The 18915-nt window shown below is 41.1% G+C and overlaps 1 protein-coding gene across 1 annotated transcript; it reads left to right on the top strand.

Annotated features, from left to right (window-relative positions):
* Nucleotides 1–10924: 10924 nt before the first annotated feature.
* LOC139462662 (uncharacterized) lies at nucleotides 10925–18859 on the top strand. The gene is made up of 6 exons (XM_071244491.1): nucleotides 10925–11263; nucleotides 14449–14539; nucleotides 15184–15348; nucleotides 16877–17127; nucleotides 17774–17897; nucleotides 18789–18859. Exons 1-6 carry the CDS (start codon nucleotides 10925–10927, stop codon nucleotides 18857–18859), a joined length of 1041 nt encoding a protein of 346 aa, XP_071100592.1.
* The last annotated feature ends 56 nt before the right edge of the window (nucleotides 18860–18915 follow it).

Raw genomic sequence — 18915 nt, 5'->3', positions numbered from 1 at the left:
TGTTGATTTCTGGAAGTTTTCTGATTTTGAAGTCTTTTAGGTCAGTTGTAAGGGCCTTCATTTTGTCCCACTGGATGCTGGGGCTTGGGTTGTCATGGATGTGGTCAAATAGAGCTGACTTAGAGTCAGCTGTAGAGGCTGGGCTTTAATGTTTTTTAGTTCGGGTTTTGAGGTGCCTTGATCTTTCAACAAGCTTGTCCACAATTGCATGGAATGTGGTACACTGCTCCTGATGGTTCTAGCTTGTGGCTGGATAGTGGTTTTCCTATGGCATTAATGGTGTTGTGAATACTGTTTCTTCGATTGAAGACTACATCAATGTTGGCCAGTTTCTTTAAGGGTTTTGGATTTTGTGGCCACCCCACACAAGACTTAATACCACCCCACACAACACCTGATAGCACCCGACACAACACCCAATACCACCCTTTACAAGACTTAATACCACCCCACACAACACTTGATACCATCCCCACAGAAGACCTGATACAACCCTACACCACACCCAATACCACCCCATACAACACCCGGGGCAGATGGGTAGCCTAGTGGTTTTAAAAGCGTTCGCTCGTCATGACAAAGACCCGGGTTCGATTCCCAACATGGGTACAATGTGTGAAACCCATTTCTGGTGTCCCCGCTGTGATATAGCTGGAATATTGCTAAAAGCGGCGTAAAACCTCACTCACTCACTCACTCACTCACTCACTCACTCACTCAACACTCACTCACTCACTCACTCACTCACTCACTCACTCACTCACTCACTCACTCACTCACTCACCCCATACAAGACCCAATTACACCCCCCACACCTGATACCACCCAACATAACACCTGATGCCCAAACATATGTCCTCTCGCTGATTGATAAATGGCATCATTCATCTTCATATTTAGCAACTCTAAGCTCATAGATGGCCTCCCTCATTTCAAAATACATGACATATGTTTCTGTAGGAATGAGACTAAAAGTTGTTGAAAGTTGCCTGTAAATAACATCTTGTCCAGACGAACCAGTGAGTGACAGCAGAGCAATGTTCTGAGCATCATAGGTATTAGGACATACAATAAACCAGGTCAGACATTGTATCCAACGAATCCTCAGTAGGCAGCTCTTTGTATGCAAGTATGGTTGCTTATGTGTTAACTTTATTACAGCCTAATTTGTATGGTATTGTAAAATTAGCACTGACTGAATTGTGTTAGACTCAGCATGTCCCCTTGTCTCAGAAGATATTTCAGGAAGAATCTGTTTGTTGTTTAATGTGCAGGAAGAATCAATGACTGATTGTGTGTTGTGTCTCTTGAGATATCTATGTCTACCTAACAGAAAATGAATTGTAATTATGTTCTAATTTACTGATCTTTTTTTCAAAGTACATTATTGCTGGGTGCTTATTAAAAGAAGGTAGATGTCTTGATTAATCTTTTTAAAGATATTTAATTCCTTTTCAATTATCCCTTAGGATTTTTTGTGGATTTCACATGTTTGCTGGAATATTTCCTTATTTTCACTCTCAATTGATTTACAGTACATTAGAAGGAAAACAATATGTAAATAATGCATGTTTCAATATGTAAAGCTTAACAGTTGCAAAGCCAAAGAGTTGTATTGCAAAACAGTTACCAAACACTTGTATAGCCAAACAGTTGTATAGCCAAACAGTTGTCAAACACTTCTATAGCCAAACAGTTGTATAGCCAAACAGTTGTCAAACACTTCTATAGCCAAACAGTTGTATAGCCAAACAGTTGTCAAACACTTCTATAGCCAAACAGTTGTATGGAAAGACTTTTCATCCAAACCTGAGACATGTAGCAGGCATTAACCAAGGGCTGAAGTCGTGCCTTTTGCTATTTAGGAATTTTTCAAAATTTTTCCCTGTTTCCATTTAAGCAAGTTAGACTCAGCTGAAAAGGAGGTAGATGTCGTTTCCAGAACAGAACTAAAAAGCTATTTAACATTTTGCATCCTAACTTGGCACATGTATTAATCAGGGGCTGAAATGGTGCCTTTTGCAATTTAGGGGTTTTTTTTAAATCAGTTTTTTCCTGTTTCTTGCTACTTAGGGGTGTTTATAATATATATTTTTTTCTGCCTTCATGACAGCAAGTTTGACTTTGACTATATTCATAGTGGTGTGTTTGTCCAGACCATATCTCTAAAACTAGTAGGTACCCGGTACTCTTTCTTGGAAGTGCACACTCAAAGATCAGGTTTGTCAACTCATACCTTTTGCTCTTTAGGGATTTTTAGAATGTATATTTTTTTCTGTTTCCATTGGAAAAGTTTGATTTCATCAAAATCATCATAATCAAGCTTCATTTATCAGAAAGTATATGTGATCACAGTTACGTTTGCCTTTGATAGATTAACCATATTCCTCAAATTGTTTAAAGCCTGTGATGAATTAGAGGATAGGATAAGTGTCCCAGGGGTGTTGGACAGAATTGTGTTCTTCATCTGCGCTGGTCTTGGATTTGAATCCCACATCAGCCCCTGTTATGATCCTACATGTCAGTGTGTCAGCACCTTACCCATGCTTGTTTCATCAACTGGGCACACACCTGCTGACTCTGGCATTGCCTCCCCCAATAAGATGACATACCACGGTGAAACTGTTGGGATCTCATCACTAAGTTAGGAGTGTTGTAAATACAGAGTACTCTGGGATTGCCTCCCCAAATATGATGACATACCACAGTGAAACTGTAGGGATCGCATCACTAAGTTAGGAGTGTTGTAAGTACAGAGTCTCTGACTCTGTTATTGCCTCCCCCAATAGGATGACATACCAAGGTGAAACTGTTGGGATCTCATCACTAAGTTAGGAGTGTTGCAAGTACAGAGTCTCTGACTCTGGGATTGCCTCTCCCAATAGGATGACATACCACGGTGAAACTGTTGGGATCCCATCACTAAGTTAGGAGGGTTGTAAGTACAAAGTCCCTGACTCTAGGATTGCCTCCCCCAGTAGGATGACATACCACGGTGATACTGTAGGGATCCCATCACTAAGTTAGGAGTGTTGTAAGTACAAAGTCCAAGCATTTTGTGAGGTAAGGTTAGGTTATTTGTTGTTTAACTGTCCACTCAGCAATATTCCAGCTATATGACAGAGGTCTGTGAATAATCGAGTCTGGACCAGACAATACAGTGATTCACATCATGAGCATCGATCCACACAATTGGGATACGATGACATGCATCAACCAAGACAACGAGTCTGACCACCCGATCAATATCAACAACCAGCCATTCAAAAGAAATCCAAAAGAATGACCAATATATAGATCTAGCAACAAAAAGGAAAAAACTTCAACCAAAATAATGATACTTAAAGTTCGAGGAAACTAGGAATAATTAGTGAAAAGTCTTAGAAGCTTTGTGAAAACTTAGGATAGGTTTATGGCTTTTTGAGTGTGGAATGCTGTAAATTAGAATGGATGAATATATTTTTGATGCAGTCTGTTTTAAGGAGTGGTTGAAAAAGTTCACTTTAAAATAAAAATTCTACATAGACCCCATATTGGCACTTTGTCCTGCTGATATTTGCCATATTTTCCTGATATGTTTACTTAACCAAGGTACACACCCTGTATGTGACAAATGTACAAGGTCTTGTGACAAAAATGATAAAAAATGAAGTTTTGTAAAGTATTGTTTAGTTTCTCTCCTTATGTCTTTTGATTGATCTACAAAATGCTACAGCTTTCAGAATTAGATTATTTAGATTAGTTTTAATGCCTTAAGCATGAAATTATTTAGGTCACTGCTCAAGGATGAGAACAAGTAAATATCACATGGAGAGTGCAATATTTCCTTTGTGAAATATTTGTTTGATTCCTGCAGTTCAAATGAAGACTTTAATGTTCTACTATTTTTCCTTTTTACATATATTTTAGCAAATAGGTTTTCCCTTAGATGTGTTCTTGTGATGAACAAAAATATTTCTTTAGTGAGCCTTCGTCTAAGATAAGAGCTAACTGAAGTCATGTGTGTACAAGCATTAATCCATGTGATGCATGATTATGATGATTATTGTCATGATTGTGTGATGATTCATATTCAGAAATAAAACATCTACTGCCTTTGTTTCTTATTAGATCCACTGTTTGTTTACCTGTACCGTTTAGGAAGTATTGGAATGGGAACTATCGTGTCGGGATATGTTGATCAAGGAATTGGATATAGGATTGTTCTTAAACTGGCCTCTTTATGGTTTTAGACTTAGTCATATAGTTGACGTCACAAGGACAGAATTAATGCAAACAATTGAAAGGACTCAATACCCATTGTTTGTTTGTTTTTAATGCCACACACAGCCTTTTTCCTGCTAAATCAATGTAGTCTGTAAATAAATAAGTATGAACCCAGTGATTGATACCATGAGCATCAATCTATCCAATTGGGGTATGATGATCCTGTAAGTCGCCTTTTAGACCTGTGAAGACCCAGGTTAGAATAGGTCTTTAGGAACCTATGCTTGCAGTAAATTGCAACTAACAGATCCGGTGGTCAGACTCGCTGACATTGATGATTCATGTTATGGTATCCTGTATTGCGTAGATCGATAGAAGTAAGAATGCTGAAAGTGATGAAAGTTTACCACTAATAGGTTGTGATTGACACTCATGGTCATGACGCCAACAAACTTGAGAACAATGAAGGCAAATCAGGATTTGAACCCACTATCAGGACACTCCCTGGAACCACAAATTCCTGGTGTAGATGCCATATGCTCACAAGACTGTCCGTTTAACATTTACGAGCTGCCAAAGTCCGAGCAAGAAAGCCCCCTGTTATTTTACCTCAATGTAATTATCTTCAACGGTTGTAGTGGTGTCAATAACATCATCAGTGGCTTGCCAAGCGTTTTCGTAGCTTTTGGTTTAGTAATGAATCCTGTATCCTTCTTCAAAGGAGAGAGGGGCGGATCCGTGGTTAATCTTTGACACTTTCGGTAAATTTGATTAGGCATCAACATGCAAGTACCTTACCTCACGAAGTATCAGTGTCTGAGGGAGGCCATCGTGAGGGTTATTGTGAAAAGCATCTCTTTCTCTTGTGCGACTGCCTCCGTGGTTCAGTGGTACAGCTTCCGCATGGAGAGTGGAAGGTCCGGGTTTCGATCCAAGGCTGCGTCATACTGTGCTACTGTGTCAGTATACTGTGTCTGAGTAGGGTATTCAAATTAAAACTGTGGCATGGTATCTCAGTGGGCTAGCACCATAAAATCAGTATTAGTCTGGACTAGTACAAGCAGCCACATACACACAAACACGCGCGTGCATGCGAAGTTAAACCCCACTTCACCTCGCCTGAGCAATCGTGATAATTCCTGACAGCTTCACTGTCTTACTGTGTATTTTATGCAGCTATGCATACTATTATTGACAACTGTATATTTGGCAAACTAACTTTAAAATACTTTATTCCAGTCCTCCCTATCTCCAGTCAACTCTTTGCATCGTGTCAACCCTTTATGTTACTTAGAACCAGTATTCTACCCCTGAATCCATTAAGCTTGGGCCTATCTCATACAACCGCAAGGTCTTCAAGGCTATAATGAAACACGTTATAATTTAAGATTTACAGATTCAGGACATGAGGCTGAACTTAAGTTATCAATCAGTGGATTGTCTGATCCAGACGGAGGCAACTATTGCATTCGTGACCCACTCGTGTTAATCCGGGACAAGCCGAATAGCGATTCGTGCCCCTCTCTTGGCCATTTTCGTGACTGGCATGGGTTCCGTCTAAGCGCAAATAGCTAAAGAATTGTCAACTCGTTGCGTAATGATTCATATATATTTCCCCCATATATCATATATATTCCAGATGCTGTTGGCAACACATTGGGACTTGCATTATTATACAGTATGGTAGAACACATTCAACTGTATCTTGGGTATTTTTTAAAAACGCAAGACGTGTAAAATCAAACATTATTCCTGAGGGATTCTTTAACCGAAGTAATTGAAGTCATATGTACATTCTGATTGGTTTGTCTTGTTTTCACACAAAACATTCATCGAAGAGTGTACTTGCAGGTTACGGAAAGGGGCGTACGTGTGGTGACAAATGGCAACTATTGTTGAGTTGGGCGTTAAGCAACAAACAAACAAGTTTTGCAAGCAATCCCGCGATTAAACAGAAGATCAATTAATACAAGAATCCACATAGTTCATATCTTCACGATTATTAATATTCATAAATAAATAAATTCATTTTACTTTTGTCTTTGAGAAGATTTACCTTCACTAGTCATTGTCTGACATAACTGTGTGTTCTCTGCTTTAAAGCTCTAGAACCACAGATCATGCTGTCAACAACAAGTCTTTTGCAAACGCTAAAAGTAAACAAGTGTTTTTAGCAGACAAATGTTCAAAAAATAATAACCATAACTGGAATAACAACTTTTGAACATTAAATTGTTTTTGTTTTCTTTTATTTATATATCAAACAAACAGGATTGAGAAAAAATGGCACACAACATTGTGAGTGAGTGAGTTAAGTTTACGTCATCTTCAGCATAATTCTACCTTATCACGGCGGGGCACCGGGGGGATCCCCCGTAAGGATTCCGGGTAAGAATATAGATCTCCAGCAGCCTACATTGTATGCTGGTGGTACGCGGCGGCTTAATGGATCGGGTGGTCAGGCGCTGTGACTGTGCTGATATCATCGTATCACAATTGCGTGGGTCATGACGTTAATCACTGGATTGTCTGGCCCAGGCTCGATTATCCAGGCTCGCGGTCATATAGCTGAACATTGCCGAATGAGTAAACAAACAATACATCGGATGCGTTTTAATGTTTGTCTCCACATTCTCGCATATTTAGACTGTTTACTTTTCAGATACTGATTTGCGTCCTGTATTCTGAAATCACTTTGTCACTCTGTTTATAACCCGCTGATGCCAGAAGGATATTTGAATTAACATTACAGAAATCTCATGATTACGCCTTCTATTCAAGTGAACCATCAATAATAAATCACATAAATCAATATGCGAAGTTGTGCAAGACAAGGTGATGTTCTTTAGCAACAACTATCTGGAAACTTTATTGATTATACATGCCTAAGTTAACAGTGTTGACTCTTTTATTCAATTTGTTTTACAAACAGCTTTTTGATGTTCACAGTTTAGATTTGAACTGGACGACAGTGACAAAATATCAGTGCTAGGTTAGGCTTTCGATTTCAGATTTCGAGTATCAATAGACCTTACTTCTTCCCGAGGCAAGGGCGTTAACTGACTGTAAAAGTCCTGTTTCCACCCTTGCCGAAGTAGGCTGGAATTTCTGGGCTCCACTGTACCGCCACCAGTGGCTGTTTACAGACATGTCCCTACTATGTCTTTCATTTTGATACCACCTCTCATATCACTTGCAATTGTTTCAAAACAAAATGGCGGCGCCAAGTCAAGACGATCTGATCGATAATCACCTTGAAAAGTGCATCAAATCACTTGAGCATCTTGAATAAAAACATGAAAAGATTTGCAAAATATCTGTCGACGCCCACTTAGCGGAACACATGCTTTGAAAATCCTTCAATCGACCGAAATCTGCATCTTGAAATCCATGTTTACGAACCGGATGTCAAGTTCGTTATGCAATTTTGATTAGACTGTTCAAAGACTCGTTAGTCCAGCCTAGTTCGGCAAGGGCCTCGGGAAGATGTAGACCATATTCAAAGATTACGTTCATAAATGTTATATTAGAGACCATGGTTATGTTATTGTATACTACAATGCACGAAACGTTTGGCGAAACAAATTGTCAACCCCAACGACTGAAAATATGAACTGAATTAACTCTGATGAAACTATGAACTCTTAATGAATATACTGTCCGTCATAACTATTGTAAGTTGCAAACACTTATGTTTGTTTGTTTGTTGTTTAATGCCACACACAGCAGTATTCCAGCTATATGACGGTCTGTAAATGATCTAGTGATTAATATCATGAGCATCGATCCACTCAGTTGGGATACGATAACCTGCATCAACCAAGTCAGCGAGCCTGACCACCCGATCCTGTTAGTCGCCTCTTACGACAACCATGTGTTGCTGAGGACGAATTCTAACCCGGAACTTCACGGATCCCAAACACTTATGATTTAATCAGTAACGGACTAGGTTAAGAGTGATAATGTCTTCCATTTTTCTTTGATGTTAACATATGAAGTTCTCACTGCAAACTTTGTGTAAATTTACCGATAAATCTTTTCTATAAAATTTGCAAATATCCATTTGTTCTAAATCAGTTAACATAGATTTGCTCAACATGTATATTTGTGGTCGGCTCTGGATTATATACGATGTGACGTGTGCTATACTAGAAACAAAAATAACTGATCAGCTTCTTCTTGTCACCCCAGTAGGTTGGACTTCGGACCAATGCTTGTCGAACGAGGTAACAAAAGATCGGGTTGTCATGATATCAATCACTGGATTGTCTTGTCCAGACTCGATTATTTACAGACCGCCGTCATATAGCTGGGATATTGCTGAGTGCGGCGTAAAACAACAAACAAACAGTATCTGGACCAGACAATCCAATGATTGACATCATGAGCATCGATCCACGGTCAGTCGCCTCTTACGACAAGCATAGTCGCCTTTTACCGCAAGCATGGGTTGCTGAATACCAATTCTACGCCGGATCTTCACGTGTCAGAACACTCCTGGTAATGTCATTATTTGATAGTGATTCGTAAACACATGATTATGATATAGTCGGAAGCATTAAATGGACTCTGGTTTTAGATTTCTTATTGAAAGGATTTTGTCGATTTTCTAAATGTTGCTTTAGAAATGTTTTGTATTGTGCCGTGGAATGATGATACTTTAGATCAACCCTTGGGGCGGGATGCTGATCAGCCAGTTTATGAACCTCGAAGTGGTATCGGTAGAGCTTTGTTCAGTATCCTAGAGCAGTGAGTTGGCGAACTGATGCGTGACGACTGCTGCTAACACAGGAAATGTAGCCTGTTATCTTCCAATGCATGTCAATTAAACAACGTACTGACTGCTACACGAATTGACATATTGAGCGAAGATGATGAGGTAGTGTGGACTTACATGTAAGTAAGCACTTGGGAATGCCATACGTATCTAATAGTATCGATCCTTTTTCTCTCTTTCAGGAATCTAAAACACGTGTCTCGCATACAATGCAGATAAAGTAAAAAGGCTGCATCTAAAATGGATGGATCTAGGCAAGATCCCTTTGTCTGGACACACAATGTAGGATGTTAGGAAGCTGTTTTCGCCCTTGTTGATGAGGATGATCAGGCGTGGTGAATTGCGTTCCTTGGATGCGGAGATCGTTTCTTTGAGAAAAAACACATAATACACCTTAAAATTAAGCTTTGGTATGTAAAGCAACTTCAATGTTAAACTACTTTTGTAACAAATGTAAGGGTAAAAGTAAGGCGTCATTTCCATGATTTGTATAATGTCAAAGGTAAGAATTTTATGTCCCACAAGGTACTTAAGTTTGGTTGGTTGGTTGGTTTGTCGTTTAACGCCGCACTCAGCAATATTCCAGCTATATGACGGCGGTCTATAAATAATCGAGTCTGGACCAAACAATCCAGTGATTAACATCATGGGCATGGATCCACGCAATTGGGATAGATGACATGTATCAACCAAGTCAGCGAGCCTGACCACCTGATCCCGTTAGTCGTCTTTTACGACAAGCATAGTCGCCTTTTACAGCAAGTATGGGTTGCTGAAGGCCTATTCTACCCCGGAATCTTCACGGGTCAGGTACTTAAGCCATGTCTGGACAATCATCCTAGACCCGTGAAGATCGAAGGTAGAATAGGTCTTCAGCAGCCCATGCTTGCCGTAAAAGGCGACTATGCTTGTCGTAAGAGGCGACTTACGGGATCGGGTTGTAAGGCTCGCTGACTTGGTTGATGCACGCCATCGTATCCCAATTGTGTGGATCGATGCTGTCAATGACTGGATTGTCTGGTCCAGACTCGATTATTTACAGACCGCCGTCATATAGCTGGAATATTGTTGAGTGCGGCGTTAAACAACAAACAAACATCACTTCCCTTAAATAGATCTAGATGTCACATGCTTGTCCTCAGCGCACAGCAGTAAGGACAGCTGCTAAAGGGGCGAACCTATTCAAATGGCCATGGTCTTCTTGTATGAACTCCATTTAATGGCGATATTGTGAAATTAATGACACAATTAGATAAAGTGACCTTTATTTTTCTCATGCCCCAATCCGCAATCTTATGACCTAAGACTCCATCCCCGTCCATTTATGAAAACGTGTTATACGATGGCGGTCTGTATATCACCTTTACCGGTCCTTTTTCCAACTCGATAAGTAAATATATTGTTGCATAAAGTAAAATATAAGGTCCCCCTTCTTGGAGGCACAATTCTTTTGGGAAGTGAATCATGTTACATTGGCTGTGAGATCACGAACATTCACATTTGCTGAAGCATCGGGGATTTCTTTTAGGAAAACACTATGGGACAGCCCGTAGCTCTGTGTTTGTTTGATGTTCAACGCCGCAATCGGCAATATTCCAGTCATATGACGGCGGTCTATATGCTTTTCGTAAGAGGCGACAAACGGGATCGGGTTGTCAGCCGTCATATAGCTGGAATATTGCTGAGTGCGGCGTTAAACAACAAATACACACACATGCACACTTAAATATTCTGTCCGTAATTAACCAATATGATTTTTATAACTGATTGAAATCACACGATGGTAAATTCAATGGGCGAAATTCACGCTATGTCTACACGTTGAAGGTTACGGGGTTTAGAAGTTGATGATTATTATGAGGTTGTTGTCATGGTTCCAGGTAAATATAATATATAATCAAGCAACGGAGTAAACGTTCTCCTAATTGATGTCCTTCCATCATGCCCGATCGCACTAAATATTCAACTCGGAGAGTATTATTTCTACTTAATGCTGTTGTTCTTGTTGGTGCCAGCGAGAAGACATGTTCCCCATTAAGTCAACTGCCAGTCGAAGAACATTCAAGATTGAGTGGAGCTGTTTTTGATACTTTTGTGACTTCAGGCGTTGTGATTTGTGCCAAGGAATGTTTATCAAGACATTCCTGTAAGTCCTATAACTTTAATCTTGATGATGGCACATGCGAGCTAAGCAGTGAGGCTGGACCAGGAAGCAATGGGTCAGTGTCTGTGACAAGAGAGGCTCCCTTTGTGTTTTCCAAAGCACACAATTGGCCACAGGTGAGTATATATACACAACACAAATTGGTTCTTTGCGTGAGTGAGTGCGTGAGTTAATGCTTTACGTCACACTGGCAATATTTCAGCCATATCGTGACGAGAAATTATCCATTTTTAATACATATATTTAAACTAAATAAAAACCTGTCATCGATGGACAGTAAAATTACTAGAATATCACAGATAAATATTTAAAACTAGCATACAACTATAAAAAGATATCACTATAAGTAACGCCACAATATAAAAAGGACTATAGATCCCCAGCAGCTGAAGGTAGATCACCATGCTAGGGTCCATGGGGACTTACAGTACTTTTGCTACCTGCTTGGAGCCTAGCCGGATTTACATCATTCCTTCCGCTGTTGGCGATTAATGACAACTTTAGCCAACAATGAACATATTTACCATGATTAAAATTGTGGTGGAAAAACAATTACTTTGAATGACGTGGTCTGACATACCCTCTCTCATTTTACACAACTTCAACCCCCACCAAGGGTAAAGCCACTAACAATCTCGACCCGTGAAGATTCCGGGGTAGAATAGGTCTTCAGCAACCCATGCTTGCCGTAAAAGGTGACTATGCTTGTCGTAAAAGGTGACTAACGGGATCGGGTGGTCAGGCTCGCTGACTTGGTTGATGCATGTTATCGATCCCAATTGCGTGGATCGATGCTCATGATATTAATCACTGGATTGTCTGGTCCAGACTCGATTATTTACAGACCGCCGTCATATAGGTGGAATATTGCTGAGTGCGGCGTTAAACAACAAACCAACCAACCAACCAATTAACTACCAATCTCAGTGCTTTGCTTCCTATAATATGTTAAATATTTCTTTAGTACCACCTACCATATATAATATTCCAGAGATACTGTGCATGCTATACAAATCACTTTAATCGCATTCAGAGCCGTGCCAACCAGGGCATTCCTACATCTCACCATTCCACCAAAAAAGTATAACTTGCAGGGAACAATATTTGTCATATCATAATGTAAGACCATACTTTGATTGTTTGAAGTCCTGCTTCAGTACGATAGTTCTTGTTATATAACCATTTGGTCTTGGTTTTCTGAATCAGGTAACAAATCTGTTACAGATGCAGTGATTATATACTCACACGCAGAAAAAAACGCAAGTGTTTTAAGCAAATAGTTAACAAACACAGAACCATAAATTGAGTTTTAGCATGTAGTGACGCCTGATGGTGTTATCAATACGTAAAAACGCAACATAAAAAACGAATCGCCAAAACGCCCCATTTCATTGAATATGTGGGTATCATGCACCCATTTCTCACGAAATCGAAAATGCACGAACTGTCACGAACTGTAGTGGGTATAAAACTGTGGCCGATTCTTGGACCTACCACTCCTTGGTCAACAATGCCACGCCTTACTCAAATTCAGAGAAACCAGGCTATTGGACATTTGGAAGACGGAGAGTCTGTCCCAAGATGTTGCCCGTCATTTCAACGTTAACATAACAACAATTTACCGTCTCCTGCATCGAGACAAATTGAATGCTACACATACCCCAGATGACCTTACTCGGAGCGGTCGTCCAAGGGTCACCACACCTCGACATGATCGGCAGATTACCCGTCAACACCAGCGACATGCGTTCCTAACTGCAAGTGAAAGTGCTCGACAGACCATAGGAACACATAATCGACACATTAGCCGGGACACTGTGATCCGACGTCTCCGTTCCAACAACCTCAGATGTCGCCGACCAGCATTTGTTTCTTTTGTTTGTTGTTTAACGCCGCACTCAGCAATATTCCAGCTATATGACGGCGGTCTGTAAAATAATCGAGTCTTGGCCAGACAATCCAGTGATTGGCATCATAAACATCGATCCACGCAATTGGGATCGATGACATGTATCAACCAAGTCAGCGAGCCTGACCACCCGATCCCGTTAGTCGCCTTTTACGGCAAGTATGGGTTGCTGAAGACCTATTCTAACCCGGAATCTTCACGGGTCGGTCGCCGACCAGCACGTCGTCCTGTTCTCCAACCACGGCATCAACAAGCACGACTTCAGTGGGCACAGGGTCATCACAATTGGCGTCATCGTGAGTGGAGGCGTGTCATCTTCTCTGATGAAAGTCGCTTTTGTGTCTCCCATGCAGACGGAAGAGGCAGAATTTGGCGGCGTCGAGGTGATCGTTTCGCTGACAGAAACGTTGTGGAAATAGTTCCATGGGGTGGACCTAGCGTCATGATATGGGCAGGGATTGGACTTAATGCGAGACTTGGACCCATGTGCTTTCTGAATGTTGGTCGAGGTCGGGAACACGGCGTCACTGCTCAGCGGTATATCGACCAAGTGATCAGACCCCACGTTGTTCCGTTTTGGGCAAAACATCAACAACACATTTTCCAGCAGGACAACGCTCGTCCCCATGTTACCAGAGCTACATGTACCATGGCCTTTCTGCAACAACACAACATCCGTGCTACCGTGGCCAGCCCTCAGCCCTGATCTGAACCCAATCGAACACTTGTGGGATGAGGTTCAAAGGCGTCTGCACAATGTGCGCCCAGTCCCTACAACTGCCGATGAACTACGCATAGCTGCTCTGGATGTGTGCAGGAAGATCCCTAGGGCCTTCACAAATCGTCTGATCCACTCAATGTACTGGAGATGTGTGGCAGTGATCAATGCTAATGGTAGTCACACCAGGTATTGACTGACATTTTGGGTATTGACCCGAAGCTGTGTAAGCCCTTAACATTTGAAAAAAACATTTATGTCATCTGCCTTTTAATCCATTAAACTGCCTTCAGTCAATTCTTTTGTCAGTCTTGCCCTATTAGTATTTCTTGTCTTCACTGTTGAAAATAAATAACATGTATACTGCATACTCGACTTGCGTTTCTTTTGCGTGTGAGTATATTTATTTATATCCTCATACACTATCGGGCATAATGGGCTGTTTAGACAGGCAAAGAAAATATTTAACATTTTAGCGAGTTTGTAATCCCAAATTATTGCAATAATGTTCTTTCTGTTTGATATTCCCGTTAAGGGCTTCATAATCTTTCCTTTTTATTTTGATGTGTCAATATTGACACTGAATATCCTAATTTAAATCTCAAAGTGATGTACACATACTTTTCTTAATTCATATTAATGATGCATTCTTTGCACACATTTTGTCTCCCTAGCGAATACTTGGTGTTTGTAAAGACCACAGCTGCCCTAACAACACCCGATGTGTGGCAGCATCAGACAATGGCTGGGAATGTGTCACTGCATGTATGTACTATATAATTTATCGATGTTCTAATTGTCTGACAGATTTTGATGTTAACTGTCGTTATTGCTGAGTGAAGTAATATTTTTTTTTAATTACCAACTTTACCAATAAACAACAAACATTCACACACTCACTGTCTTTCCTTAGGAAGATGGATAGCACGACCTGTGTTAAGTGTATGTCACAAAGCCGTTTCTGTCGCGTCACAGTTACGAAGCTACGTATTGTTGTTTGTTTGTTTGTTTGTTGTGTAACGACGCACTCAGCAATATTCCAGCAATATGACGGCGATGTGTAAATAATCGAGTTTTGGCCAGACAATTCAGTGATTGATATCATGAGCATCGATCCACGCAATTGGGATACGATGACATGCATCAACCAAGTCAGAGCCTGACCACCCGATCCATTAAATCGCCCCTGATGACCAGCATAGGATGCTGGGTACCATGTCTAACCCGGGTCCCCTCGTGACCCGTGAAGATCCGGGGTAGAATAGGTTTTTATACACCCATTCTTGCCGTAATAGGCGACTATGCTTGTCGCAATACACCGGAATCTTCACGGGTACATGTAGTCACTGAGTTTACTTGGAAAATTCTTGATGCGGCGTAAAGCAATTGTCACTCACTGCACATTGTAGACTGCACGACTCCCCCAACAGTTCGGGACGCCATTACTTCCTCACCAATCAACGACCTTACTCCGGTGCTCCAGTCATTGCCGTTACAGTGCATTGTGGGATATGTAGCGTGTGGAAATGTCACCTGTAACCCGGAAGGTACATGGATCACGATGACTTGCATGCGTGAGTTGATAAAAGTTTACTGTACGTGTGCTTATGACCTTCTTTCTTCTATCACTTTAGATTGTGTGTCTTATATAAGCGTGGGGTGGCCACAGTTCTGATTTGTGTGTAGACATTTACCATCTCAGATAGTATTAGAAGCTGAAATTAAATTCTTCAAAGCAGTGAATGAGTGAGTGAGTATGGTTTTACGCCGCTTTTAGCAATATTCGAGCACTATCTCGGGGGCGGACACCAGAAATGGGCTTCACATTTTGTACCCATGTCGGGAATCGAACCCGGGTCTTCGGCGTGACAAGACAACGCTTTACCCACTAGACTACCCGACCGCACCACTTCAAACAAGAGAAATATAGTATGTGACTGCATTAGCGGTTTTTGTTAATTGCCGCCTTGGCCAGTTACTATTGTGGAATTAATGTTTGTTTGGGTTTTTTTAACGCCGCACTCAGCAATATTGCAGCTATATGATGGCGGTATGTAACTAATCAAGTCTGGACCAGACAATCCAGTGATTGACATCATGAGCATCGATCCATGCAATTGGGATACGATGACATGCATCAACCAAGTCAGCGAACCTGACCACCCGATCCCGTTAGTCGCCTCTTACGACAAGCATAGTCGCCTTTTACGGCAAGCATGGGTTGCTGAAGACCTATTCTACCCCGGATCTTCACGGGTCTGGAATTACTGAGTTGAGAGAGAGAATAAGTGAGTGGGGTTAAACACCGCTGTGGCCGGTTTTCAGTTATGTATATCACGATGTGTTAACGTGGGGAGTCAAAGTAGGCCTTCACGCACATGATCCTGTTACACAAAGGATCATTATCTGGGCGAATCTGATGTTCAAACCCATTATCAGCGGATCCTGGCACTGGTAGGGTATGCAACTCTACGTCAGCGCCGCAGACCTAAGTGATCTACCCATCGTCTTTGTAGAAGCCGCCATTCGACGGGCAAATTCACCCCAGTTAGTGGTTCCTTGTTTATCACCACCACGCTCTTGGTGTTGGGTTTCTCCAAAGTTGTAAGAATTTAAGACCCGCTCCATCTTGGTATTCGCCTGCCACATTAAGATGACACGCGGAGATGTAGATACAATGCTACTCAAAACAGCGTTAACCCCAACTGTCACTTGGACAAATGATTGCGCATGTCCATGACTTGATAGAAAAATAACAAAATAAAATAACAGAGAATCCTACTATACTAGGTCACGGCGTATAGCAATTGTTTGTTTGTTGTTTAACGCCGCTCTATTCCAGCTGTATGACTGCAGTCTGTAAATAATCGAGTCTGGACCAGGTAATCCAGTGATAGATATCATGAGCATCGATCTACAGTTGGGATACGATGACATGCATCAACCAAGTCAGTGAGGCTGACAACCCGATCCCGTTGATCCCCTTTTACGACAAACATAATCGCCTCTTACGGTAAATATGGGTTACTGAAGACCTTTTCTCTACCCGGATCTTCATGAGTTCACAGCGTGCAACAATAACTGGACATATTGTCGTTTCAGCCGTGTCGAACTGTACCGAGGTACGGCAACTTAGTTCCACGTACACTGACGGAGAATACTGGCTGTACCCACGACAACTGAGTGGTTCCCGAGTTAGGGTGTACTGTCATGCAATGAACAGCACACCTTCAGAGTACATCTCTCTGAGTACACCCTACGTCATGGACGCAACTCAGGCGCCATATTGCACACGATTCTACTATGGATACTATGGATACTATGTCTTTTCAAAGTTCGGCTTGGATATCCAGGTAAGTTCGTTGTTTATGTGTAGCTTCCGTTCAAATAAACATAATCCAGTTGCCATCTGTTTGTTTGTTTCTTTGTTTGCTTGTTTGTTGATGATCGCCGCAGTTGGCAATGTTCAAGCCACATGAGAGCTCGCTAGGAAAAAAATGAACTTAAGCCAGACGCAGCAATGGTTGATATTCCAAAGTTTTCGGGGTAAGTTAATCACGCAAAGCATCCATCCTGCAATCATAGGTTGCTGGGAATCTATTCTAATACGTCATTCCAACAAGGGCTACCCAGTTGGTCTGAAAAAAAACAAAGACGGTGTCCTATCGTTCATACCATTCCACGTATTTTTCTGTTTTGATAAAGGTAGAGAAACTGTCCGATCTCGCCAACTATTCAGTGTAATTCAGTAATCTGATAAAGTTAGAGAAGGTATATCGATCATACCAAGTATGTTCAGAAGCTCATTCGTCCGCCCACTCATCGTTTTACGAACTACGTATACAGCTGATTGTATCTGATTCAACTGTTTCTGTCAACTGTCCACGATATTCTGTTTTCAAGTTAATATTGCACAAGGTTTCACTTTGTTCCACATGTTTCTGTTGTGTAAAATTGGATTTGAATCATCACTGTTATATATTAATCTGTGTGTCCTAGAATATGGCGATTAATAGGTCAGATACAACCTTCTACAAGACAGACAACCGCTCAGATATCCATTTGTCAGTGGGCACTGTGGTCGGATGTTCCACTGTGGCAAACTCTACGTGTGGGCCAACAGGTCGGTTTGTGATGGATCTCAGGGGAACAGGACTCTCTATCAAAAACACGGTCAGTTTCACTTAAACTTCATAACAGACAGAAGTCCCAAGACCTTATTGAGCTATTTGTGTTGTTGGTATTTCCTTTGTCGGATACATTGTACAATGTTGGAACTTGGAACATTTCAAAACAATAGTTGTCAGCACTAAAATTGTTTCCTTCAGCATATTGGTTTGACTTGCTCCTGAATCATATTTCAGTTGGCAACAAATAATCATGAACAGTATCTGCATAGTTCTGTATGTCAGTATGTTTTACAAGATAATCATTTAACAGGGTATCAAGAAGTCGATACGGTATGATAGGGCGAGGCAATGATTTGCCATTACTGTAAACTACGGTTATAACGTAATTCGTGAGTATCTGGCGTAGAATAGGTAACATTGAATTGTATTATTGAATTGCACTGCATCTGTAATATATTCGTGAAGATCTTCAACAAGGAATAGGTTTTCAGCAACCCATGCTTGCCGTAAAAGGCGACTATGCTTGTCGTAAGAGGCGACTATCGGGATCGGGTGGTCAGGCTCGCTGATTTGGTTGATGCATGTCATCGTATCCAAATTGCGTGGACCGATGCTCATGATGTCAGTCACTGGATTGTCTGGTCCAGACTCGATTATTTACTGACCGCCGTCATACACCTGGAATATTGCTGAGTGTGTCGTTAAACAACGCAAATATACAGCAATTAGTATTACCCCCGTTTTGTTCCGAACCGTAAATAAAACATATGTACTACGCTCGACAAAGAGTCGCATAATATAATTTTTATTTCCAAGATGATACGGGAATCACAGTCCTCTAATAAACTCTATGTGACACATGTACTTTAAAATTGTTGTTTCAGACAAGGTGGAAAGTAAAGTACCTTTCAACTTTCCTAAAGAGGACTTCGACTTTGACTTGGTCCTCAAATAATCAACTGGTTGAATTTCGGTGTGAAGCAGAGTGTGGATTCTGTTATATTCCTAGTC

This window comes from Haliotis cracherodii, unplaced genomic scaffold (genome assembly GCF_022045235.1).
Source record: "Haliotis cracherodii isolate W230 unplaced genomic scaffold, xgHalCrac1.p SCAF_15, whole genome shotgun sequence".
Classification (NCBI taxonomy): domain Eukaryota; kingdom Metazoa; phylum Mollusca; class Gastropoda; order Lepetellida; family Haliotidae; genus Haliotis; species Haliotis cracherodii.
The sequence above is the reverse complement of the archived record's forward strand: the minus strand, read 5'-3'. Positions and strand labels throughout refer to the sequence as shown.

Bases quoted from the DNA above. Each gene is read 5' to 3' on its own strand.
- LOC139462662 (XM_071244491.1), top strand. From the start codon at position 10,925: ATGCCCGATCGCACTAAATATTCAACTCGGAGAGTATTATTTCTACTT. The intron at 11,264-14,448 runs GTGAGTATATAT...TTGTCTCCCTAG, and splicing joins AAGCACACAATTGGCCACAG to CGAATACTTGGTGTTTGTAA. The intron at 14,540-15,183 runs GTATGTACTATA...TGCACATTGTAG, and splicing joins CTGGGAATGTGTCACTGCAT to ACTGCACGACTCCCCCAACA.